At 39.1% G+C, this 23718-nt stretch overlaps 1 protein-coding gene across 12 annotated transcripts in view; it reads left to right on the top strand.

Moving 5' to 3' along the window:
• The window catches only part of TRERF1 (transcriptional regulating factor 1), a 93240-nt gene that overhangs the window by 58436 nt on the left and 11086 nt on the right, over positions 1-23718 (top strand). For 3 of the 12 annotated variants that reach the window (XM_034427709.3, XM_034427708.3, XM_034427710.2), the window contains exons 2-13: positions 7028-8609; positions 9714-9763; positions 12454-12607; positions 13234-13485; positions 15340-15384; positions 16154-16523; positions 17578-17644; positions 18849-18988; positions 21291-21394; positions 21908-21983; positions 22124-22212; positions 22824-22937. In XM_034427709.3, coding sequence (XP_034283600.2) covers positions 7236-8609; positions 9714-9763; positions 12454-12607; positions 13234-13485; positions 15340-15384; positions 16154-16523; positions 17578-17644; positions 18849-18988; positions 21291-21394; positions 21908-21983; positions 22124-22212; positions 22824-22937 — 2835 coding nt within the window. In that variant the 5' untranslated portion in view covers positions 7028-7235. The remainder of the gene's footprint in view (positions 1-7027; positions 8610-9713; positions 9764-12453; positions 12608-13233; positions 13486-15339; positions 15385-16153; positions 16524-17577; positions 17645-18848; positions 18989-21290; positions 21395-21907; positions 21984-22123; positions 22213-22823; positions 22938-23718) is intronic. The other 9 variants (XM_087883215.1, XM_087883216.1, XM_087883220.1 and 6 more) reach the window with 9 other exon arrangements.

The raw sequence follows: 23718 nt of genomic DNA, 5'->3' as shown, positions 1-23718 counted from the left end.
CAATAGTCTTCCCCAGAAATCTCCATGCCAACAACCACACAACCTCCCAGGAGTTCACAGTTCAGTCCAGGAACAAACCCAACATGAATCCACAGGACAAGACAAGTCCACAAGGCAGAGGCAAGGCTAGAGCATTTTGTGAGGCAGAAACAAATCCACGAGGCACAGGCAAAATCTGGTGAAATCCAGAGGTCAAGGCATGAGCCATGGTCCAAGGTATATAGTCAGGGAAGAAGATTCTTGGCAAGAGGCACAGAGGTTGATGAATGCAAGGCAAGGAAACAGACACCTTGCTCCCAGTGTTGTTTCACTCCACTTGCTGAAGTAAATAGCTGCTGCCCGGTGAAGTCCATCAAGAGGGATGATGCTGCCACTTTACCAGTACCTGTCATGGCCCTGTCAGATCCCAATTTGGAGGAGGAGAAGGAGTTGGAACTGGGACAATCTGACGGATATGGCACATCTCCCCTGGAACATCTGGAGAGTCCAGAGGCTGAACTTGATGCTGTCCCAGTCCCCTCCATCATTGGGGGAAGTGGTCATCCAGATAGGGAGCTGCCTGCCTTCACGAAGGCAGAGGACGATCGGCTGCAGACGGGCAGTGGCAATGAGAAACAACAGATCTCCTCTGTCAAGGAACAGCTGCTCTTGTACTGCTAGTTTTGTTTTTTTGTAACATTCAAATTGGAATCTGCTGCTCTTTAACTTAAATGTTATTAATCAACATCCTTTACCCTGAAATGATGGAAAACAGACCTTGACCTTGTTCTGTGTGATATTCTTTCAAATATTTGAACAGTACTGTCATGGCCACCCAAATCTCCTCAGGGCCAAACATTTCTAGATCCTTTGATCTTTCTTGATTTTTGAATTGTCAAACTCTGCAAAAACTACTCGGACATGTTAAATAAGAATCATTATTACTGACTAGAATGAAGTTGCTTAGATAGCTTCAAAATGAGAGCATGATCCATTTTTTCCCTTCACCGTCTTCCTGTTTTTTCTTACAACTTTTTTGACCTTGCTTTGCAGTTTTTGGACTTGGTACTGAGTTGGCAGTTGGTAATTAGCATTCTTTAGTTCCCATACCAGCTTCAATTTGTTCATTTTTGATTAAAGGGCCAAGAGCCACCAAGTCTGTGCTATTTGACAATGATGGGGGAACCTTTCCTGAAGTGATAAGCAGCAGAGCTTATAGGGGGCTTTGACACAATCTAACTGTTCTGAAGGAGGCCTCTGTGATGGGCAAAGGCAAGAATAGTAAGAGATGTTGGGTGACATACAAACTGGATGGATGGATGGATGGATGGATGGATGGATGGATGGATGGAGTTTTAAAAGGTGGCAGTTGCAGAGAATAAAGAAGATGACTTTGACAAATAAACACTCACCTGTTGCCAAGACAACAAAAGCTAAAACATTTTTAAGTGCAGAATGTCCAGATAACATCTGGAAGCAACTCAGTCACTTCCCTAATTCACAGAATTACAAGGAGGAGAAGGAACTGCACAGCAAAATCCGACTCGATTCTATTTTAGTAATCAGTTCCAATAAAAATATTTGTAGACATCCTGTGGAGTTGATTTCTTGGTGTGGTCTACCTAATAGGGCTCACAAAGCTAGGCTAGGGTGTTAACACAGTTAGAATAGAATAACAGAGTTGGAAGGGACCTTGGAGGTCTTCTAATCCAACTCCCTGCTTAGGCAGGAAACCCTACACCACTCCAGACATGGTTATCCAACATCTTCTTTAAAATGTCCAGGGTTGGAGCATTCACAACTTCTGGAGGCAAGTTGTTCCACTGATTAATTGTTCTAACTGTCAGGAAAGTTCTCCTTAGTTCTAAGTTGCTTCTCTCCTTGATTAGTTTCCACCCCTGCTTCTTGTCCTACCCTCAGGTGCTTTGGAGAATAGCTTGACTCCCTCTTTTTTGTGGCAACCCCTGAGATATTGGAACACTGCGATCATGTCTCCCCATGTCCTTCTTTTCATTAAGCTAGACATGCCCAGTTCCTGCAACATTTCTTCATATGTTTTAGCCTCCAGTCCCCTAATCATCTTTGTTGCTCTTCTCTGTACTCTTTCTAGAGTCTCCACATTTTTTTTACACCGTGGCGACCAAAACTGAATGCAATATTCCAAGTGTGGCCTTACCAAGGCATTATAAAGTGGTATTAACATTTCATGTGATCTTGATTCTTTCTCTCTGTTTATGCAGCCTAGAACTGTCTTGGCTTTTTTGGCAGCTGCTGCACACTGCTGGCTCATTTTTAAATGGTTGTCCACTAGGACTCTCTCTCTCACAATCACTACTATTGAGTGAGGTACCACATATATTGTACCTGTGCATTTTGTTTTTCTTGCCTAAAGTTGTTATAAGCAAACTCTGCACAGATATAAATCCAGCCTTGAGGTTAACAGAGAAATGAACAAAAATTCTCATGATGGCATTTTTTTCTTTCAATCAACTGTGGATAATGGATTGAGGACAGGTGCTGTCTAACATTTAGCAACTGAAATAGGGCATCAGAAAGCTGACATTGGCCCAGTCCCCTGTTGAGTGGAGGTGACACCAGTACTTCTCACTTTAAATCACTGTAAAAGATCTCTGAATATGTAACCTGAATATTGGATTTAATCAATACATGGGAACCATAATTATAGTTCTTTCTCCGCATTTAATGATCCCTGGATCTGGATTAGTTTTATATTATTGATAGCCTTTTCACCAGATACACCAGAGCCTGAATTCACCAGCGGATGAAGCAGACTGAGTCACTCACGAAGGTATGGCATATATTGTAGGAGGTCCAGGAGAGTGGCTACTAGGATTAAGCCTTGCTTTAGTTTGGATTCGTTCCTGTCTGAAATTGTTAGGGGAAGTTTTTGTTCTGACTTGCCTGCTTTAGAGACAAATGTAGAGAACCTGTTATCCCATTCCTGGATTGTGACTTGGGACAATGTGACCATTAGAATATAACTGCACTGATTTCAAGAGAGAAGCTCTCCATCCCCATTCCCACACCAGAATCTGAAGATGTCACCAAATTGGGAAGGGAGGGGAGCATGAACTATTAACCTTCAGGCTAGAGCCAGGTTTGGACTTTTATGTCTCCTGTGTTTTGGGTGAAAATAGGTTGGGAGAGGCATGGATAATTGCAATAGAGGGTCAGCTGTGTATGGTGTGCAGTATGGAAGATGACATTGTTTTGATGGAGTAATTAAATCTTGTCTGGAGTTGCCTAGTTGAAGATTTCCTGTGTTTGATGGTTAAGGAGTTTCCTGGAGGGGAAGGAGGTGCAGGAGGGAGAAGGGAACTTCATGAAAAGAGGTTGTGGCTGTAAGAAATTAGGAGGGTGACCACTTCAGCATTCCTGATCTTGAAAGCCAAATATTGAGGTACTCATGCAAACCTATAGAGAAGTAAGAAAGTTCTTCATCAAAGGTACTGTAAGAGAACATTCTGTTGGATGAACAGTCTGTCTTTTATTTACTATTGTTTTTGGCAAGCTGAACTATGCATTAGTATTGACCAATTCAGCCCTCTAGGGTGCCACTTAGGTCTGATATATTTATCTTATGAAGTGGCTTATAGTTGTTTTCATGTATACCTTTTAAACCAATCAGCAAAAGAACACTAAATATTTAATAATAAAAACATTATTGTATAAAGAGCAGTAGAAAATATCAGTAGCTCAAAACAACAAATTAAGTCAACCTGTTGAAAGCCTGTAAAATTAAAAGGTTTTTGAAGGTGCTCTCTAAGCTTGGTTGTTTGCTTGCAGATATTTCATTATCCTACCAGGTAGCATCATCGGTGCTAGTGGGTGTGGGGTTTGTTCCCTGTTTATATATAATATCTTGGCTTGCCAATGTTCGTGAGTGTTTGATTTTCTCCTTGGTTTTTCCTTGATTAGGGTATTGTTTTCTGTTTGATTGTTTATCTGATTTTAATCCCTTTTTATCTGGCTGTTGGAGAGGATATGTTCTCCTCTTTTGATTTCTCCCTTAGCTTGTGTATCCTTAGCTCTTTAGACTGGTGTGTAAATATGGTGTATTTATTTATTATTTATTAATTCAATTTGTATGCCGCCCCTCTCCAAAGACTCAGGGTGGCTCACAATGCAATTAAAATCATTATAAAAACATTTAAGAATTTAAAACATTAAAAACATTAAAACTCATTCACACCATTCACGGCTGGATCTCGCCGGATCGCAAGAGCGAGATCAATGGCCCCAGGCCTGCCGGAAAAGCCAGGTCTTCACCGCTTTTCGGAAGGCCAATAGGGTGGGGATGGTCTGGACCTCAGGAGGTAACTGATTTCAGAGAGCTGGGGCAGCCACAGAGAAGGCCCTCCCCCGCGGGCCTCTACCACCTCTATCAGAGGTGGTATTTAGCAAGTTCTGACCAGTTCTGGAGAACCAATAGCGGAAATTTTGAGTAGTTCAGAGAATTGGTAAATACCACCTCTGACTGGCCCCGCCCATCTATTCTCTGCCTCCCGAGTCCCAGCTGATCAGGAAGAAATGGGGATTTTGCAGTAACCTTCCCCTGGAGTGGGGAGGGAATGGAGATTTTACAGTATCCTTGCCATGCCACACCCACCAAGCCACGCCCACAGAACTGGTAGTAAAAATTTTTGACTCCCACCACTGATTTCTATGTGTCTTTGCCTAGCCCTGCATAGACAACAAAGTGTCAGCTAAGCCTCCCTCTGGTAGAACATCCCATAAGACTCTGTTTCTATACATGAAAGTGTTCTTTCTATGTGACTGTTCTCAGAACAGAGGCAGGAACGCTTCTCAAAATGCTGTACATAAAGAGAGACTCCTGTTGGATCCTTCTGTTAGGTCCAAAGCAGTGTAACATTAACTGATCTGTCCCCGTCTACACACACACACAAACACAGCCAGCCGAGGGTTAAGAAAGTACTTGGCACGCACACAGGTCGTTATCTCAAACTTGGCAACAATATAAGCACCGTCTGCCAAGAGTTTTACTGCAACAGATAACATAAAATTACATACGCATTGCAAATAGTCCAGCAAAACAATATCCCTTCGGCAGCTTCAGACGTTCAAGTGACTAGCCAGAGTTAGTTTTTGTTCGTCACAGATTTTTACCAGCCACCACCCTCTCTTATATAGTCTCTGGGGTGTGGTCCAGTGACTCAGCTATAATCCCTAGCACGCCTCCTTAACTGCTGCAACCGTTTATCACGCCTTCGTTGGCGTGCATCCAGGAACGACGGCTCTCCTTCCTCGCCCTCATCAGAGACACCTGGCTCCTGGCCAATCTCCCCTTCCTCAGCCGGCACCTGAGGCAGTGCCAGAGGGGAGGGGCCTAGAGAGGGAGGCCTGGTTGACTCCTCTCCCTCATGTTCGGAGCCTTCTTCCTCCGATGAGATAGGCTCAGAGGGTGGGGCCACAACACTTAACATTTTAAAATGTGCTACTAAACAGATAGCCAATATAGCCAGGTTTAATCACAGGCCAGCTTTCTGGCTAATACTGAAGATTCAGCTCAGTGTGGGTAAAAACATGGAGTGTGTTGTGGCTCCGTTACCTGAGCCTGTGTCATCGGCAGGAGAGGACTCCGAGAGTGAAGGAGAGGAGTTGGCAAGGCCTCCCTCTCCAGGACCCTCCTCTTTGGCAATGCCTTCGGTGTCCGCCGAAGGGCAAGAGATAGGGCCGGGGCCAAGCACATCCACGCAGCCACAGGTGGACAGTGATGAGGGTAATGAGTCTTGGCTGGATCCACGCCAGCGCCGCAGAAATAAGCGCGCGCAACAGAAGAAAAGGCGTGCCCGAGATTAGGCTGAGTTACTGGACCACACCCTACAGGGTATAAAAGGGAGCGTGGTGGCCAGTCAGGCCTTGTGACGAACAAAGCTGCAAGCTTCCACGCCATTCTGCATTGCCGGACTTTTGCTATAGACATTGCTGGATTATATTTGGACTTAAATTACTCTGTAATTATTGAACATTTTACTTTGATGTACCAGAAGCGGAGAGAAGTTATCTCTTCGTGAGTAATAAACTCTTGGCAGGCAGCCACTAGGTTGCTGCCAAGTTCCGTTATCATAAGGCAAAGGATTTTGTCGGCTGGTTTGGTTTTTAACTCTTGGACGTCTGTTAGTGTGTGTGCATGTGGGACGGGGACAGAACAGTGTGCATATATATTGAACAAGTAAGGATTGCAGTGGCTGAAACAGCATTTTTTCCATTTGGTGGTAGGAGGCGTGTCATTTCTCAAAGAAGGCTGATGCACTGTTTTCTTCTTTGTCTCCCCCCCCCCCAAATCAATAGGAAATTGATCCACTGTTTCTTGAAGTTTGCACTCAAGATTTTGGGCCTTGGCTCCATGGGATTATAAAGAAGTCTGCATTAGGGCTATGATCTGTGAATAACCAAGCCTTCCATTAGGCTGCATGCTGTTAAAGCTATTTAAACTTCCAGAATCAAAAGATATACCTAGGAACATAGTAAACTATGAATTTATTCTTTTGAATGGGTGGGCAACATAGTCTATAGCAGGGATGTCAAACTGGCGGCCCGTGGGCCGGATGCATCACACGCAGGCCACGCCCACCGCAGCTCCGCAAAGGGAAAAAACCTCGCGAAACATCACATGAACAGCAACGTGATGTTGCGAGTTTGATACCTGTGGTCTATAGATTTTACATAACCCCTGGTTTCTCTTTTATGTCGTCAGAGAACCTAGAACCTAGAAATCGGCAAAGCACTAAGCACTAAATGAGATTCGTTGTTGAGATTTTTCAGTAGGCAACATTGTGAAATAGATATTTAGGCTTAAGAACCACATAACAACAAGATATCTTCATCCTTGAAAGAAAAAAAAAAACTCACCTTCCAGAACCTTTGTCCTCGTCAGTCATGTGACAAACCTTCTTTCACTGGACACTACAGCCCAGCACTCCCTAATAGGAATAAAGTTTTGAACAGTTGTGTTCGAGAGAGTATAGGTCAACCATAGTTATAGCCCTTTCTTTTTCCTTTACAGGTGACTAAAGCCGAACAAGTATCTTGGTTTCAGTAAAGGCTTTTTTTCAGGCTGGAGTAGAATTCACCATCTGTAAAAAAAAAATTCAGTTCTCCAGAACAAGTGGTCAAAAGAATAAAATAGGTTTGCAGTGTTTTATTTTTAAGTTCTCTCAGGACTACAGTATTTGATTTTTAAATGGTTCTTGCTGAGAGAAAAAGTGCTGAAAATGGGGGATCAGCAGACGTATAAAACAAACCACATAGTTAACAATAGCGAAAATGTATATTACCAGCAGCAGCAGCACTTGAGTCCCCTGGCATCTGCAAACCACAACTATGGAACTTCAGCCATGCATACGTCTCCAGAGTCTCCTCTCTCTCCCTCGTTCCCTCATGATGCCAGGGAAAACATATCCTTGAATGTTGGGCCCAAAGGCCTTGGGCTAATGGATTCTCCCAGGCAAGCAGACTGGGCCCATTTGGCATCTGGAAACCACCTCCCAGTAAGAAACAGTCAGCATGTCATGTGGAACCCAATGGCTCAAAGTGAACCAGTTGATGGCTTTGACCATCTCTGTTCCCAAAGCAATGATCTCCGATCACAAAAAATTACCAGTGGAGTTTTGCATAAATTAGACTCTTTTGCCCAGGTGTTTGCTAGCCAAAACTTAAGAATCCAAGTGAACAATGTGTCTCAGCACATTCAGTCACAGCCTCCAGTGATGGAGAATGCTGGTGATAGTGCACTTCGACAGTTGCTGTCTCAGAAACCTGCTGTGGAACAACAACTTGTGCCGAGATACCAGCAGATGCCACAGCAAGTCCATCCAGGATTTGGAAGTGCACAGCAAAAGCAGCAGATGCAGTTAATGCAACACCAGTCCTCTCTTTATTATGACAACCAGCAACATGTTGCCCACATCCCAATGCACTCTGCCATGCACCAGGGACAGGCCCACTTGCAGCAAATGCATTCTCAACATTTGCTGCCACCGCAGCTACAGCAGGATCAATACTATCTGCAGCAGCAGCAACCCCATCAAGGACAGCACAGGCTCTTGGTACATGAGATGCAGCCTCAGCAGCAGCAGCAACAGAGGCAGTGCCCAATGCAAACAGCTCAGTATTATCCAATACAGCCTATGATGCAACAATTACAACAGCAGCAGCAGCAGCAGATACAAACACAACTTCCTCCCTATCACAGGGATACTAACCAGAAGCCTCTGCACGAACCTCAGCAATACTCCCAAGATCGAGGTAATTCCATGCATCTTATACAGCTAGGAGCAGTCCCTCCGTATTTCTATCACGATCAGCAGCAGTCCTTCAAACATTTGTACCCACAAGGTGTTCTGCAGCAGCAACAGCCACCTGGTGATGCCAGTCAGCCCGATCATTACCAGGGTGATGGTAACACTCAGACATTGATGGATGAGCACCTGGCACTCCCTATGGCAGAGGGGACTGAAGATCCAGCACCACAGGGCCTGAATTCTGTGGACAGCACAATCTCCCAACAATCTCTTAGACCTTCAACAAGTGTTCAGATGAATAACAAAAGACCTCAGCAGTTGTCTCCCAGTGCAGTATGGCCACAGGTATGTAGAACTTTATATCTTACTGGTACTTTCTGATAATTAAGTATAGAAACAAGCTGTATCATCTTATAACATAGGGCAGGCATGCATGATTGTTTGTGAAATGTATACTTGGATTTCAATAATATGCTGGGACAACACCCCTGAAAAGTAGGTGGAGCCAGGACAAAAACTTCATTCAGTATCACTCCCATTGAAATTAAATGTAAAACTATGTTTAAAAAAATTAATACTTTCCCTTTTGTTGCATTAAAAATGATAATTCAGTAGCAGGTTTTAGAAGGCTTTGGGAGAGGTGGCTTCAGACCCAGGGTTTCAGACTTTGCATTTTTATCAACGATAGTTGTCCAGTGAAATAGAAGAAGCCTTTTATGGCATCGAAATTTATGTTCTTTGAAACCATGGCGACAAACAGATGCTTCTATTGGCAGAGCCATTTTGTGAATCCCTAATATTTAGCATTTATTCCAATTGTCCCATCTATGATGAGCCAATGAAACTAGGTTAGATGCTTCTAGATATGATTAAAGAGTGTTTGCTTATGGGAATCTGTATAAATGTAGAGATTCCATTGGAAATTTAAAAATGACTGTGCATTGAGCATTCTTAGAGGCCTACCTCCTATGGAGTCTGTTGGATAAGGCCTCACCATCCATTTGGCTAAGAAACACAATAACAGGAGGCCTTTTTGTTTCTTCTCCAAGAGTTCAATATTGCTTCCTGTTCAGATCTGAACTATGCAGGGTAGCAGAGTGATACTTTATTTATTTTATTTATTTTTATTTATTTTATTCAATTTGTATACCGCCCTTCTCCTAGTGGACTTAGTGGATAGCTTTAATGCCTTCCCCAATCTTCCCAATATTTTAGACCAGTTTTTTTTTTTCAAACTATGTTTTGATGAGGTTCCATGAGAAACAACTAAGGACATTAAAAAAAGAACTCATTCAATTGACTGTAATCAATTTCCTATCTCTAGAGCTTTGCCTCTTGATCAAGGTATGCATGTGTACATTTGAAGGGTACCTAGACTAGGTAAAGTGGTGCAGACTATAATTAAACAACTTACTGGTTTACTTAAATTTCTCCTATCTTTTTTAATAGCAGATCCAGTTACTTGATGGCAGACTTCCATCAGTTTCTCCTGAACAGAGGTATAGTTGTGATTAATTATTGATGTCTTCTAAAAATCCAAAATAATGGCCTAAAAATCCAAAAAAGTGTACAAATAATCTTGTAAGCAATCTTTTAGACTGCTATATTGAAATATAGCAATAATGTTGGTGGTCGTTATATTACTCTGTGGTAGAAGACCATATGACAATTGTTAAGAATATAAAACTTAACCCTTAAGGCATGTAAATTAGGTTTCTTCTACATCTAATCATTTAACTATTCTAGGTCAAAGCCTATCTGGCAAGCTTTCACAGGAGCCATCTAAAGATCATAAGTGATTTTAGATTCAGGAGGGAAATTCCATTTACCTCCAGTCATCTTAGTTGTGATCATTCGTCCTCCCCTTTCTATTCTGAAGCTATGCCTTCAGCTTTTTCTTTCAACTGTAGGAACTGTATCATGGATAAGTGTGACAAACTTTGAGGGGCCTCAAGCAGGACCATCTGTGGAATTACAAGAGGTCTTCTGATGATGCTGTAACACCACTGGAAATGGTGATCCAATTTAAGTCAGGCTATAGTTTCATTTTCATTGAATGTTTTTTGAAAGTAGAATTGATACCTAATTCTTAGATGGTGGTGTCCTTTTTAAATTAGCAAAATTTCATTTTACCTGTGGATGTTTTTTTTTCCTGCTTCTTTTTTAAATATTCCTACCTGAAATACAGGATGCTAGTTAGAAGCCATTGTCTTCTCTTTAGCTGGTAGCTGGCAAGAACACACTCTTTCTCTTCATAGCTCATGGCTAGAACACCATGACCCAAAACATCTTCTATTGATGTATGTTTATTCTACTAAAGAACAACAACTTTAGCACCTTTGCTCAAAATAAATATCTGCTTTCAGATATTTACCCTATGCTATGGGTGTTGATGCCAGCAAAGAAACTTTTGTGGACAGACTAGTTCAATGGATTGTGTTTTGTGATGCACTTCTGTCTGTCATATCCAGGAAAAATAATTAAAGAGAAAACGCCAAGTTGTACCTATGCAGATGCACAACCTATTTGTGTTGCTCATGTATTAAAAAATCATATAGGAAAATTACCTTCATTACATAGAGCAAAGAATTACAGAAAAAGCTTATTGCTAATTTGATGTTTCAGATTTGGTGAATTGATGAGGCCCTTTATAAATAAAATATAATTATCTGCATGTTTTTGCATTTAGACCTTACATTTTTATTGTTTCTTTTTTGTTAAATAGGACTTACCAATTGCTTCAAGGATCTGATTTAACAAACTTCCCTTTCTTTATTATGGTCATGACTTTCAAGTTACTTATCAGATCTTATTTTCTCATTACATAATCAGTGTAATCAGTAAAATTGTTTCATTCTTGACATTGAGTAATTAACTTATCAATGTTACCAGTTTTAACAAATCAAATCTTGCCTATTGTTCAAAAGAAAAGTAAAGCTAGAGAACAGCAAGTAATTTAAAACAGTCCTTGAATCATTACAAATTAATTTAAATACTTTGTTTATATAAACAAGTAATTAAAATGATGCTTTTCATCCATTTTCTTTTCATTACACAGAACCGAGATTGCTACATTATTGCAATTATTACAACACTATTTTCTGTTTCCTTTTTAACTATCCATATTTACAGCATTTGAACTCTACAATATTGTTGCCATGTGTGAATATTGCCTGCTTTGAGCTTGATCACAATGTCAACATCCCACTGGCACATTCTTACAGTCTTCAATATCCAAGTACTGATTCTTACTAAGATTAACATAAGGGCATAAACTCATAGCTGTGTTTAAATATAACTTAAAGCTTTTTCGATATCTGTTGTATTACATGCTTTCAATCATTATTTGTTACATTTCAATTGAATTTAGATGCATTTGGTTAAAATGGTTTCTCCTAAAGCCTTTAGATGAATACACAAGTACACTGCTAGTATAGGCCCTGACATCAAGTATACCACTTGTCATGGATGCCAAGTGGATGTCAAGTTGGAATAAATGACTGCACTATCAAAATATATACCGAGGCTTCCATCTGGCAATCAAACCTGCCACTCATCTGGTCTTACATAGGCTTTTACATCTGAGCAAGTGTTGATGATTGAAAGATGAGGCAGTGGTAGGTCATCTAATGGACCACTGAGTAATACATGAAGAGTGTTCCTATATTTTCAATATTACCCTGTATATAATTACTCCCAGTATCTCTCTTAGTGGGAGTTACTTCCCAAGGATAAAACTTTAACCTTGTTGTGTCTTCTCTGCATTTTGAGAACACCGCTCTGAATATTTACCCTGCTATACTGTAGATGTTTATACCAGTAATCGTTATAAGTTAGGTCCTATTTGTGTATTCATTTACGGTACCTTAACTTTGACTTTGTTGACTTTTCAGCAAAGGCAGTAGTACATTTCTGCAGAAGTGAAACTTGATCTTCTTAATAGTAACTGAGCCCTTCCAGAAAACACCTCCAGCAACTGTTTTAATATAATATGTGACAGCAAGAACCGTAAGAATTAGGGGATGGCTGAATTAACTCTGAATATTTTGTTTGGGTGTTTTATTGGATTCAACCATTTGAGATTTCAGAGTCCATCCCCCCTTTCCAACTGTTCTGTGTATATTAATTATAATGTATTTAGGAGCATTCTTTCTAAAACACCACCTTCTTTCTCTGTTTTTTGTAACAGCAATGCTTGTGATAAAGAAACATACATTGAAAGATCCGAACCAAAGAGCAAACTGACGTGCTCTGTATGTTTCAAAGAGTTTAAAAGTTTACCAGCTCTAAATGGTCACATGAGATCTCATGGAGGAATAAGGGCATCTCCTATCTTCAGACAGGTATCAATGCTTGTGTATTTCTTTTTGAATATTTGGCTTTTCCCTTTTCTAAAATTTGCTGCTCGCTTAACTATGTCCTTCTTTAAAAAAAAAATATTCTGGAGCTTGCTATTGTCCCCCCAAAAATGTCTTTTTCCAGCTTTGCTTCCACGTGTATTAATTCTCCATTGTTGTTGATGTGTTAGCTGATGTTATATATAAGAAAAGAACTACATCTGGGCATAGGCTTTGGCTGACCTCCAGTTGAACAGGGTTCCTCACTGAGTATATTTCAGAATCCTCTTTATTGCTTGAACAGTTTTAAGCACAAGAAACTTTTCAATACAACTATGTTTTTTCTATTTCTTTCTGTCCAGTTTTCTTGTGTTCCTTTTGGACACAGGGTTCCAGTGAGGATATGTTTTTGTAACAGAGGAATTATATTAAATCTTTTGTAGTAACAATACTTGAGGCTAATTCATTTATTCCAAGGTAGCAGGAACTTTAATCCCTGATAATAATTCTTTTAAAATAGTTATTTTAAAATGCCCTAAAATTTCCCCAATGTTCATGCTGCCTATGAGTATTCTAATGATGACCAGGCGTTTGAAGTTGTGGGTGAAAGCTTTTAATAATTGTCTGTACAGGAGGATGGGGAGAACCTGCCACAGCAGCACCAGCAGGAACAGCTGCCCTCCGAAGTGGATAGCTTTGTGCCTATCGTCATGCCTGTGTCTGTCCCTGTAAAGGTTCTGTCGCCTGAGCCCAGCAAGCAGGCCAGAGATGGCTGTGCCCTGGTCAAAGACAAGCCTGTCTCAGATGATGAGATGCCTGTCCTTGTGAGGATGATCTGTTCTCCAGCACATTCCCCTAACGCCATCAGCCCGTGTACCTCTTCTGTGAGTGTTCTCTTCTTGCCACTAACTGTGCCGTAGGAGCCTAATAAATCCCTTTGCGTTACATCAATGCTTTGAGGACTTTTCCAGTTATTTCAAAGCCAGTGTTAATTACTCTTCTATAATGGTCCAAATTTTTCAAAGCAGCAAACACAATAGAAAACAACAAAGGGATTTGTTATCTTTAATGTTCTTTGTGCTGGCTTATTTTACTGTTGCAGCTGGCTGAGAGCCAGTTTGTTTTCTTCTTGAAAATGGTCTACTTGTGTGTTTGTGTGCATGCCTGTGTGCCCATGCATTTTGCCAGAGATTGTTTCCAGATAATAAGCATTGTAAAAGGCTTAAGACTGATGCTTTCTTTTCCTCAGATAAGCATCACTTTTTTTTCAATAAATCACAGTTATAACTGTCTGCTGTCTTAAGTGTAAAATTTGTGTCATGTAGCATGCAAGTCCAGGAGTTGCTACTAAAGCTGTTGAAACCTAAGCACGCCTGACCTCTGCCTTGGATCTCCCATGCCAGCCAGCTGCCAGTTTAAATTTTCCAGTTAGGTTCTCTGAGAGATTATGGAAAACGCATATTAATAATTGCCCATGAATTATTGGTAAAGACCATCTTGTGCATGGACTTAGTTCTGATAGCTTGGTTCTGATATCACACATGCTTATCCAGAATTACATCATTCATTCTATCCTGCATAGGTTTGTCCTAAAAAGCAGTACAGTTTTATTGAATCCAGAGGAACAATTAAATAATCTCATAAAAGCAGAAAGAATAATGCATGAACTTGTCTACCACTGGTTTTTTTTCCATAATTCCTCTTTGGGAAACTGATGCTACATAACCGACTTTTGGGGAAGTGCAGTCTGAAACAGTAGAAGCAGACAGCAGATGATCTTTTAAAATCTCTACCCTTCCTAGAGTGTTCAACCTAGGGAGTGTTTAACAGAACTGCAGTGCATTGGTTCGCTCCTTTTTTGTTATTTAATTTAACAGCAGCTTCAGACAGTAGTTTGGAAAGAAATCTGTAAGGGGGAGGTCCTTTTGCATTACTTTCCTAAGAAAATTGAACATGCACTCCAGGAAAGGACAGTTGTGGGAGATGATCCGAGAAGGAGCAACCTCACAGTATTACATTCCATTAGACCAATGTCTGAGTTCCTAATACAACTGCTTTTAAAATAGTAGGACAAGTTTTTAACAGATTTTCTGGATCATTCTTCACTTAATTACTGGTTGATCATTATTTTTATTATTATTATTATTATTATTTTTAATTTGATTTATATGCCGCCCTTCTCCGGAGACTCAGGGCGGCTTACAATGCGTTAAGCAATAGCCTTCATACTTTTGTATATTTATACAAAGTCAGCTTATTGCCCCCACAAACTGGGTCCTCAATTTACCTACCCTAGGAAGGATGGAAGGCTGAGTCAACCTTGAGCCTGGTGAGATTCGAACTTACAGTAATTGCAGACAGCTGGTGTTAATCACAATGCTATTAGTCTGCTGAGCCACCAGGCCCTTATTTCTTGAAAATTAAATGGTGCCTTTATCCAATCACCCTATAACTTTATTGTTTTACTTTTTATATGTAAAGAGTTTGGTGAAATACAATTTCACAAGTAAAAAAAACGGGTAAAATATGAGCAATAGTAAAAATAATTACAGTCTATCAACAAAATAAACAGGAAGCAAAATCTACAGGACTTATTTTTAAAAAGTGACATAAATGTAAATACAGGAAGTCATGCATCAGTAAGAAAGGCCTGACTACTTTTAATAATGAAAGTTTATTACAAAACTAAACCAGCGGATGAAGCTGTACAAGTTTAATAATAGTTTTATATTTTTCAGGCTGTGCTGATGTACCCAAAGAGTGGATCCCAGGTCAGCAGAAAGGTCTCTGGTTTACCACAGTCCACGCTAAGTTTAATTTGGTGAATGTGTCTCACCAATTGAAAAATCCCTCCCTTGATATATCATGAACAAACTAGGACAAGATGGGACAAATGTTATTATATTTTATTTATTTATTATTGTTGTATCCTGCCTTCTGCTAAGATGTGGGGTCATTCCTTATTTTATCTTTGTAATCTATGTGCTAGTTTGTTCTGAGAGAAAGAGATTGCCTTAAGTCATCCAGAGTGCTCAATAGCTAAATGAGGATGTAGATTCCTAATCCAAAATCATTAAGGGTTTTCATGGTGGATTCAGAATATTAAAAAGAGGGGCAGGGACTAAAATGCAGCAGTGAAAATAAATAAATGCTCCATTCCTATAAATGCCTTCCTTAGTAAATGGCAACTTAAGGCAGGATATTTAAAAGTTAGGCAATCTAGTCTCCTGAGTCAGGAAATTTCATCATGAAGATAAAGCCATTCTCGTCACTGGTCTTCACTACAGTTCTGGCATAAAAAAGTCCTCTCCATTGGATCTTAAAATGCTGGCAGGCTGTCATGAGAGGAAGTAATTTGGAAATTCCTCTTTAAACTTGATTCCCAATAGTAAAATAAGAGTAGATGTATTGCTCTGTTGAAGTCAGAAGGCAGTAAGTTGGAAGATTCATTGTTTAGTCCACGTTTTGATGTTTCACTGAAAAATTGTATTGGGCTAACTGATGTATGATTGAATACGCTTACTATTAAAACAACAACTTTTGTATTTTCAGGAGCCCAATAGAAAGCATCACCAAAGTATCACCAACTCTGAAGAAAATATCAAATCTTTTCAAGACAGGAAAAAATACCGCCACAGACCTGAACCACTCTTCATACCACCTCCCTCCTTCAATCTCAGTGCATCTCACTCAGGGGCTACTCTGTACCAAAGCCAACTTCGCTCTCCCCGTGTTTTAGGAGACCATATAATTGACAGGACTCATAATCCCCCACCTTATACACCACCTCCCATGCTTAGCCCCATACGGCAAGGATCTGGACTCTTCAGCAGCGTCATCATATCTTCTCATGGTACATCTCATCCCCAGCTGCCCCTTACCCCCCTGACACCCACTCCCCGGATTCTCCTCTGTCAATCTAGTAAGTATGTTGTAGTGTAGTATAGACGTTGCTCACATAAGAACTACTAGTTTTATTTACTTCTGAATGATAATAACGTTAGCTTAAATTGATTCTGCTTTGTACTTCTTATAGTGTTCCTGCACATCTAGATATAATTACTTTGTTTCAGATGGGTTCACGAAGAAATGCAGAAAATCCATGCATGCTGATTTGGGCTTCTTCCTTTATCTCCTAAATGTGGCCCAGAAATTCAGTTACAGCAGTGCTTGTTCAGTGACCACAATTCAGTCATTAAGCAAAGTGATTGCTCAGTGAAACTGTGACCGTACTTATAATCTTACTTCTGCTTTGCTTTGCTTTACAGACCTGTGAAGGTCATAAATGCAAGGGTAGGTCATTATGTTAATTTTTCATCACCGTGGACTTTCCATTTTTACTGGAATCAGTTGATGAAAACAACCATGTCCTTGAAACTAGCAAATTTGACAGCATTGCTACACCACATGGAAACATTTTTTTTTAATCTCATCACTGCAGATATAAAAAAAATTCTTGCAGTCTTGAATAATTGTCTTGGGAGTGTAAAATAAAATACAAAGTAGTATATCATGTGAGAATCCTGATAGTAATTGTTTTCTAAACAGTGGGGAATGCATATGTAAATATACAATTAAACGTAAAAAGTAGGTTCTACATGATCTGTTGGTCTGGTTAATAAATTGTTTTTTTGGACTGGTACTAGCTCCATAGGGTGACCTTCCATACTCCAACCCCTTCCAGTTATGGAGAAGTCACAGTATCCCTAGCCAGGCCTTGACTCAATATATTTGGAGGGCATTTGATTGACAAATACCTTCATTAGAGCAGTTTTCTTACGACCTGATGACACTTCTTTCAAAACTGTGCCCAAAGGTCAACTGCATATAAATGGGTATTCACTCTATTATTAGGGTGAGAAATATTCTTTATTTAAATATAATGTTGTTTTCTGTAAGAAAAGAAGGCAGACTTCAGAAACTTGGTTAGTGAGCAAAGACAAAAAGGGAAAATTATATTATCATTTTTCTTGCAGATAGTATTGATGGAAATAGTGTTCCTATGACCCCAAGACCTGGAGAACAGACTATTCATATTGAACCGTAAGTCTTTTGTAGAGAGCTGTAATATCCCATGCAACACAAATTGTATTGATTGGGAGTTGGAGGGGAGAGTGTGTGTGTTTCTTTTTAAAAAATGGTTGAGATACAAATCATTCCTGTGAATCTATCAGATTTCTGTGTATGCATCAAGGCTTCTTATCTTATTTTGTTTATGCTCAACTGGTTACATTGGAAGCTACTTTTAAATGGTTTTCAGAGCAACATATTTAAGTATTATAAAACTGCAGTCCTGAACTAAACCATGAAGTATGACCTCAAATATTGGCCATCAGTGGCATTTTGGGAAATGAAAGCTCAACATGGCTCTGGATCCTCATTTTACTGACCTTGGAAGGATGGAAGATCTTTGAGCCTGTCAGGATTGAACTCCTGGCAGTGGCCACAGTCAGCCTGAAATACTGCATTCTAACCACTGTGCCACCACAGCAATTGGTTGTTCCAGAGGGCTAATGCCATGGCAAAAAGCCTCATCTCTTAGGTACTGTCAGATGGAACTCTTTTGTACATGGGACCTGCAATCCTGCCAGATTTAATGTGGCAGGTAAATGTAATCCAGAAGAGATGGTCCTTCAAATAAATCAGAGTGTCAAACTCAAACTCAAGGCCTGTGGGCCAGATCCCGTGATGCCTCTGCCAGTGAAAATGGAGCTTGGGAGGGGCATGTGCCCCCCCCAGCTCTGTTTTCGCTGGCAGAGGGCTGCAGGAGTCTGTCGCAAGTGATGAGCTGGCCATGCCCACCCCAGCCACGCCAGTCTGGCGCCCCGAGATAAACACAACCCTGATGAGGCCCTCGATGAAATCAAGTTTGACACCCCTGAAATAAGTCATATTGTTCATTCATGATCAGAAGGTGTTGCTCTTGACAGACTGTGTTTTCCTGGCTCCTTCTGGGATGATTTTGATGAAGAACACAGTATGCCATCTATTCAGCTTGATTCTGTAAGGAAATAATCCACTTTATATGAAGTTTCTGCTTCATTAGTTTTATCTTTGCCACTTCTGCTTTCTGCCTTAATGTCTTTTTTTTTTTTTTTTTTTTTTTTTTGCTACATGAGTGATATTTTTTCCTGCCATTATTTTCTTCCTAAATCCTTCTCTTTAGGCTCCTCTGAAGAGAAGGACTTAGGAAGGCTCTGCAATAGACTTACATTTTTAATGCTTTAAATATTTTTATTTCTTTGAGGTGTATCAACATTGGCTCAAGATTTCAGGCTGATATCCCTGAACTTAAAGATATAGCAATGGTGGAGAAGGAGGATCACAAGGCAACTTTAGTTTGGAAACCATGGCCAGAACTGGAGGACAAAACTTTTGAACAAAGAGGTACTATATTTTTATACCGGTACTACCTAAAAGAGTGAATTTTTGCTTTGCTATGTTTTATCTATATCGCCACCCACTCACCAAGGTCACTTTGGGTAGGTAATAGGGATTAGTCCAAACTCATAGTTTGAAATAAAAAAGTGAGCTTTTTCAGAATTGCTGTCTGTTAGCTTTAAAAATTTAGATTTTCTTGTTACTTCACTGAACAAATAAGAGTTGAATCAAGTCTATGTTCAGTAGATTCTACTGTTAAAGAATGGGAGTAGATAACAGTTTACTCTGATCTCCTTACGCTCATAATTTCTGGAGGTGAATGTCAGACACCAGAGGAGGAAAGAGAACCAAGGAAAAATGGTTTATTTATCCATTTTCTTTAGAAGTAAGTCTCCATCAGATCCTTTTCAAACAGAAAAGATACTTGGACCTGACATATAATATAACAATTGGATACTTGGACCTGACATATAATATAACATAAAAACCTCCAGTATACATTGAACCCTACATTGTTTATGTAAATTCTTCATTGGGCTAGCCTTATACTCCCTAAACTGGTTTTCTTCAAAAGACTCTATTCACTAAGAATAGTGAATACCTCTATAATCCTTTGCAATATTTTGTGTTGGGAATTAACACTCATTTTCACAACATGCTGTTGTATACATGTTCATCAGAGAAATACCATAGGAATAAATAAGAAAAGAGTTACAAAAAGAAAAGAATCTCTTCCAGATGTTTTGAAGTGGTATAATCACAAAAATGCTTATTTTCCCCTTTAGCCTGTTTTAAGAACTGTGTGAGAAAACAATAGACTTTCATTTGTTTTACCTTCTTTTTCATTTTAATATGAATGTATTGGTTTCCTGATCCTTCCTGTATGTGTTTCTAAAAACTGATATACCACAGGACAATAGAATTCATAATTATACAGCAGCACATAAAATGTGTCTGGCTTTTTTATTTATGAGGTCTGCATCCTTGCTTTAAAATTATCATAAATGCTTCAGGTTCCATTTTAGCCCTTCTGGCCTAAGAATATTTCTCTCTTATCCTCTTCATACCCAAATCTACTTCACAAACTGTGCATTTCTACTACGTATGCTTTCTTTGTTTATCATTCGATTCGGCTGATTTGTAGAGTGACAATTAATTGCTTTCTTAAACCGGTACTTAATCTTAAAATCATACTATATAAGAAGGGAGCTGAGAATCATCAGTCTTCAGTGCAGAAATCCAACACCATAACATCCCTGACAGGTGATCATTCATCTCCTGTTTAAACATCTCCAACAAAGGAGACTTCATAATCTCACTAGGCAATGTGTTTCATATCAAGCACAAGTTTGAAAGATCGGAAGACTAAACCTCTGGTCCCCGTGACCAATCCAGATTGGTTGTTGTTTCATATCTTTCCATCAATTTAAAACTCCTAATGCCCATGCTGCCCAGTCTGAAAATGGCCCGTAGGAGGCAATCCTGACTGTTCTAACCATTATGAAATATTTTCTGATTCTTGCCAAAATCTGCTTCCTTATAATCTTTTGGGATTTTCTGTCCGATCTTCTGGAACGTTTCTGAACCATTCTGCCTGCCTCCTACAGTTGAAGCTAGCTTCCCTATCTTCCCATTCTTTTTCCAACTGGGTGTCTTTCCAACAGATGTACCTGTAGTTAATTTACCTTTGCCACAAATTGGGAAGCACTGGTGCAAACAAGTAACTTATATCTTTTACATCATGTTCAATCTTCTGCTACTTTGATACTTGATCTATGTCACCATTGCCTGTTTTTGTTTTATTTTTAAAAAATAATATTTTCCACCTATGTTCATCTACCCCTTTTAAACAAATTAATGCTGTTCCAAGGATGTGTATTTCTGCATTTGAGGTGATTAAGTGGAGTGTGTGAATGTTTTGGCTTTCCGTGTTTCTGTTAAATCCAGCGGGCAGCATCCAAAGGGAACCCTTCCCCATTTTCAGATTGCAAAGCGTGGACAACCTGTAGACTTCAGAATGATGTTTAATAGAAAAGCGTCCTTCACACACACACACCAAACAATAAAGCAAGCTAAAAACCACCACAGAGAAAACTTCAAAGAATAGAAAAACAATCACATCTGGAGGAGGAGAAATCTCAGCAAGTAATTAAAATAAACTGCCTCCTATTGTGCCCCAGCTGTCTCAAAATAGGAACTCATACTTGTTAGAATTAGTGTCTTTACACTGGCTTTATGCATTCTTGTTATGTTTCTGCATTCAGCAGCTGAATTGTTTGAAAAATTTAATTTTGTTTTCTTATTACAGTGACCAATCTCTTAAATATGTGCTGCTCGAGCATATTAACTGGTGGAGGAACCAACATAGAATATGGTTTGCATTCGCTCTTTGAAGCTAAAGGAAATATTATGGTAGGTTACAGAACATGTTAAAAATAGTAACAGATTTCATGAAGTAATTGGACATCAAGAAAATGTTTGAATAAGTAATTGTGAAATAATCTCACTTGCCATTAAAGAGATTTTTCTTTCTTTAGTGCAACTTCTGAAAGCTTTCGAATATGGTTCTTTATTTTAAAAACCCATATTCAGTTCTTTAAGAAAAAGAAGCCTATGACTAGAAATGTCTAGTAGCTAATAAAATATCTTATATTTTATATGCGCTCAGAAATAAATTCCAGTTCCTTTCCATTCCAACTGTTCAGAGGATAGCAAGTTAAGCAAGGAACAACCTAGTTCAACCAGTCACTGCATAAATAAGTCCAGCAAGAGCTCTGCAGTTTTAAAATGTAGCATATCATAGGCAAAGGAAATAGGAAAATTGGAAATGTATTAAAATAATTAATTGAGAAAAGATTGAGTGCAATTCTAATAATTACAAATCACGTACAATCCTGATTTGCTTTGTCTCTGTTAATATTGCAGGCTGCTCTGGAAATGCTTCTTCTTTTGAAACCAAAAAGAGCAAAATCACACCCTCTAGCCAATTACCATTATGCCGGTAAGTACTAAAATAGAGAGCCTGCCAATTCCACATGGGAGCTTCTATCAGGGCAGGTGCTGTTGGCTGAGCACTGAGAAAGAAAGTCACTCATTTGACAGTAAAAAGTATAATGGTTCTCACCTGTTCATTTACTTCAGGTTCCGATCAGTGGACACCCTTTGAAAGAAAATTGTTCAGTAAAGCACTGGCAACATATGGCAAAGATTTCATTTTTGTGCAGAAAATGGTGAGCTGTCCCTCTCTCTTGTTTTCATGATCTTCTGAATACCACTTATTACTTATCTGCTAGGCTAATTCCAGTGGGCATAGTTTTTAAGTGAAAGTTTGTGTGTTTAGACTTCGATGAAGTCCCAACTGCAAGAATTTGTTATTTTTAAAATACCTGACAATTTGACCATTAATTAATTTCATGAATCTGTCTGTCGTTCGTTCATTCGTCTGTCTGTCTGTCTGTCTGTCTATCATCTATCCATCCATCCATGTATCTCAGTTTGTGGAGATTTGGGTTTTAATCCCTTGCTCAGCTTTGAAGTTCACTCTTTGATTTTCAACAATTTACTGTCTGTCACAGTATAATCTGTTTCAATAGAGGAATTAGCCCGGGTTTAAAATGGTTTAACCCTTTAGTCATGCATGTATCATGTTAGTAAGCTCCAAAACCAAAGTCTAAATTTTTGATACTGCTTCAAAATTTTGAAATTGTAATAAACTATATATACAGTACTAATGAATATATGTTGAGAAATTTTTGTAGTGTGTGTGCTGCATGTTCATGTTCATGTTGTATGGTAGCTGACAATGTGCTAATGCAGAGTCTGAATTATTGTACGATTATAGGTGAAGTCTAAGACAGTCGCACAGTGTGTTGAATACTATTATACGTGGAAGAAAATCATGCATTTAGGACGACGGCACAGAACTCGGCAGGCAGAAGTAAAAGCTGAATGCCCAGTAAGCCTCACTTCCTTTAGTTTTGAAGTACATAAAATTGCATTATCCATAATAATATTTATATTTATATATTTGATTATTACTTCTCTCACTTGTGAGAAGAAACATTTTAGTAAGATAGTTATACATATGCTGTAACCTGGTCCATGCTACAAGAATGTGTGTTGTTTTATCCTAAAATAATTGATTGCAGTTCTTAGCAAGCACCACAGTAGTATAGAGTTTTTCTGGGTATAGAAATTGGTGTTACTGCTTCTAGTTTGGAATTCCCAACATTTTCTTGGGAGATCCATATTTGATTGATAGATTGCCTTATATATCCAGAAGGAACCTGGGACTTCTAGTTTTAAAGAATCACGAAGCAACTGATAATCAAATAATTCTACTTAAGAGCCATTGCTAGTCGGAATAATATTAATATATATGAATAAGGAATTGAACTTCCTATAAAGCATCTTACCTTGATTCTTCCAGTGCAGAGAAGTTGCCTTTCTATATAATATAGAACACCTTTAGAGCAATAAGAGGAACTTGAAAGTACCTCATCATATTTAGTTATTCTGAATAATACATTCTGTAAGGAATAATGATGTCAATTAATTTTCTCTCTAATTAAATATGGTTTTGAAACCTGTCTCTCACCTCCAAAACAGATTTTTTAAAAAACAGACCTGGAGAAGATTTGTCTTTATTTAGTAATTAATAATATTAGATCTATTAGATCTACCTGTTGATCTTGAAACAAAGAACAGATAGCTCTCAACTTTGGGCCCACAATTGA

The sequence above is a fragment of the Pantherophis guttatus genome, chromosome 1, assembly GCF_059756535.1.
Source record: "Pantherophis guttatus breed Tessera chromosome 1, ASM5975653v1, whole genome shotgun sequence".
Lineage (NCBI taxonomy): Eukaryota > Metazoa > Chordata > Lepidosauria > Squamata > Colubridae > Pantherophis > Pantherophis guttatus.
This window is presented reverse-complemented; position numbering and strand designations above follow the sequence as displayed.